The 2,949-nt window shown below is 41.1% G+C and overlaps 1 protein-coding gene across 1 annotated transcript in view; it reads left to right on the forward strand.

Annotated features, from left to right (window-relative positions):
• Nucleotides 1-2,949, forward strand: part of LOC107729204 (cytohesin-3-like) — a 38,512-nt gene that overhangs the window by 30,150 nt on the left and 5,413 nt on the right. Inside the window, exons 9-11 of the mRNA XM_016539634.1 lie at nucleotides 1,201-1,277; nucleotides 1,585-1,656; nucleotides 1,744-1,898. Of these exons, the coding sequence (XP_016395120.1) occupies nucleotides 1,201-1,277; nucleotides 1,585-1,656; nucleotides 1,744-1,898 (304 nt within the window). The remainder of the gene's footprint in view (nucleotides 1-1,200; nucleotides 1,278-1,584; nucleotides 1,657-1,743; nucleotides 1,899-2,949) is intronic.

The following is a 2,949-nucleotide window of genomic DNA, read 5'->3' on the forward strand; positions in this document are numbered from 1 at the left end:
GTTGCTGCCCCGGAAAAACAAACTGTATCCACTGTTTACATAACGCTGGGTTCTTTAGGAAGCTGAACAAAGTTATCTTTCCCTTACAACCAAAAACACACTTCTTTGGATTGGAGACATTCTTCCCGAGCGAGTCCCGTGCAGCGCTGCCGCCGGATGAAGTGCGTTTAGGGGAGCGATCTCGCTCTTGCTCTGGTCAATGCGTGCGCGGGCGCGTTCTTCCGGGAGAAATGCCCATATAAGGAGTTCAACCCTCGTTTACGTCATGAAGAGCCACAATCGAAAAAAAACTCTCCGAAACTTGTACGAACCCGGAAGTAAGATTTTTGGCACAGAAATACTCTGTCATACGTCCAAATTGTTTTTTGAAACTTTGTCCATGCTTAGCATGAGAATCCAACTCTTTAACAGTGTAAACAACTCTGAATGCATGAAACAGCATTGTACCCCCCCTTTAATTTAACACAAATAATTGGATTTGGACTGACAGTCTGAACAAGGCTTAACTGTTTCCAAACGAGTTTCCATATTGGTCTGCCATCTTCCATTGTTCTAAGAAACGTGTAGTCCTGCCCAGACTTACACCACTGACATATCCGACCGCTCCAACAAACAGAGCATTGTTCTGAAGTGCCACAGGCCACATCTGTCTTAAATGGTGTACTTGATGTAGACTTGTGGTCTTGTGGCCTTCAATTGCAAGTGTCCATGAAGTCCACTAGATCATAGTATCCTATTTGTCACGAATCGGAAGAGTGATCCAGAGTGCCTCTTCATGGCTTCAGTGTGTCCTTTTGCAGAGCTTGCACTGGAGATGATCTTTCTATGTCGCATTATGTCACTCGAATAAGGACCACAAGGGCTGAGGCTGGTATTTAGGACCATCTCAAACTCTTAAGGAATTCAACCAATTCATAGTTTACAGAGAGTTGTTAAAATGGGACAGGAGAAAATATTATAACATAGCGCTGAAAAACTTTTAAGAAAATATCTTAGACTGTTATGATGCAGAACTAAACTTGGCAAGATCATTTGCAAATAAATGAGTGTTACACCAGAAGATATTATTGATGATATTCCTGAAATGAGAAACAGGAGCAGTATGTTATTGTTGCATTGGCGCTAGTCATTTACTGCTCAGAAACTGGGTCACTGGCCTTGTTTTGATGGTTCATCAGTTCTGTTTAATTTTCTTTGCAGGAGGACGTGTAAAAACTTGGAAGAGAAGATGGTTTATTCTGACCGACAACTGCCTGTACTATTTTGAGTACACAACAGTAAGGAGTTTTCGTTATTGTTGTGTTGTTAAGGACGTCTTTTCTGGGGTGTACTGTACACCAGGGGTCTCAATCCTGTTCTGGAGATCTACATACCTGCAGAGTCCAGTTCCAACCCTGATCCAACACACCTGTCTGTAATCATCAAGTGCTCCAGAAGATCCTAATTAGCTGGTTCAGTTGTGTTTGATCAGGGTTGGAGCTGAACTTTGCAGGAAGGTAGATCTCCAGGAACAGGATTTGGCACACTTGGTTGAGGGGTTATTCTCATCCCAGATGCATTTTGATGGGTTTCTCCTGCCTACAGGACAAGGAACCACGTGGAATTATTCCTCTGGAGAACCTCAGCATCAGAGAGGTGGAGGAGCCCCGGAAACCTGTGAGTGCCCAAACAAACTCGAAGGTTAGAGCTGTACGGGATCATGAAAACATCATGCCTTACAGCATGTTATGTCTCCTCATGTAGAACTGCTTCGAGTTGTACAATCCCAACCATAAAGGGCAGGTGATCAAGGCGTGTAAGACAGAGGCAGATGGGAGGGTGGTGGAGGGAAACCACGTCGTCTACAGGATATCAGCACCCACACCAGAGGAGAAGGAGGAATGGATCAAATCCATTAAGTAGGATTTCCTTCCTATTGAACATATTCTAATCATTAAATAGTCTTGTTCAGTGCTCTCATCACTGGCTTTCGCCCACTTGCTGAAGAAATACAGTGATGACATTACACATAATGTTCCTCTCACACTAAACCTGACCCTAAACCTAATCAATAGTGTTAACTAGGGCTGTCAAAAAAAATCGAATTTAAAATGAAAATCCACATTCGAATGAAAAAACGTTGCATTTTAATTTTAGGTGTGCATCAGACAGCCTTATTAGCGGCGCACGAGATGCGATGACGATGTAGGTGTCACTGCATTATAATGTTTTTGTTAGCCTATCCAGTTGAACCCACTAGATGCAGCGCTGCTACGTTGTTCATTCAAAATATTGAGGAAAAAGAGAACATCAATGCAGAGAAGATCTTGTTTACATCAAAACTAAAACCAAGCCGTTCACACAGAACACATATTTCGTGCATTTTCTAGAGGGACATCTATCACCGTTGCACTCGCATCTTGCACAAAAGAGCCGCATGTTTAGAAAGCCATGTAAAATTAATGCAAGTTTAACTTTGAAAAAACATATCTCGAGACTTTATGGCGGGTTTTTTCTCCCACCCCACTGCAACTCATGTTTTTAAATGAAATGTACTGACATGTACTGAAATGTAAATGTACTCTGTGTGATTTTGGTCCTTTGTATTAAATATGCATACATACATGATGCTGTTTTGTTTATAGTTGTTTAAGCAACTTAATTAATTATAATTGGTTTATAAACATTATTTTAAACATTATGCACTTTGAATAAACGTGCATTAGTAATATTTTGCTCGATGCGCCCTCTTGTGGCCTCAGAAAAGAACCCAAAGGCTTTTCTTCACCCGAACTGAAATTTGATAATATTTAAGTACAAATTTCGAATTTAGTTTTTCAGCCATTTTGACAGCCCTAATGTTAACCAAAGCAAACCTGAGTTAAAAACTTTAAAAGCTCAGCAACCATGGCATTTTAGCTTGCTTCTACAAGTGTTTGCATGTTTTCTTGATGCATCGAATGCATCGAT

Source organism: Sinocyclocheilus rhinocerous, unplaced genomic scaffold (assembly GCF_001515625.1).
Source record: "Sinocyclocheilus rhinocerous isolate Xijiao unplaced genomic scaffold, SAMN03320098_v1.1 scaffold1630, whole genome shotgun sequence".
Taxonomy (NCBI): Eukaryota; Metazoa; Chordata; class Actinopteri; order Cypriniformes; family Cyprinidae; genus Sinocyclocheilus; species Sinocyclocheilus rhinocerous.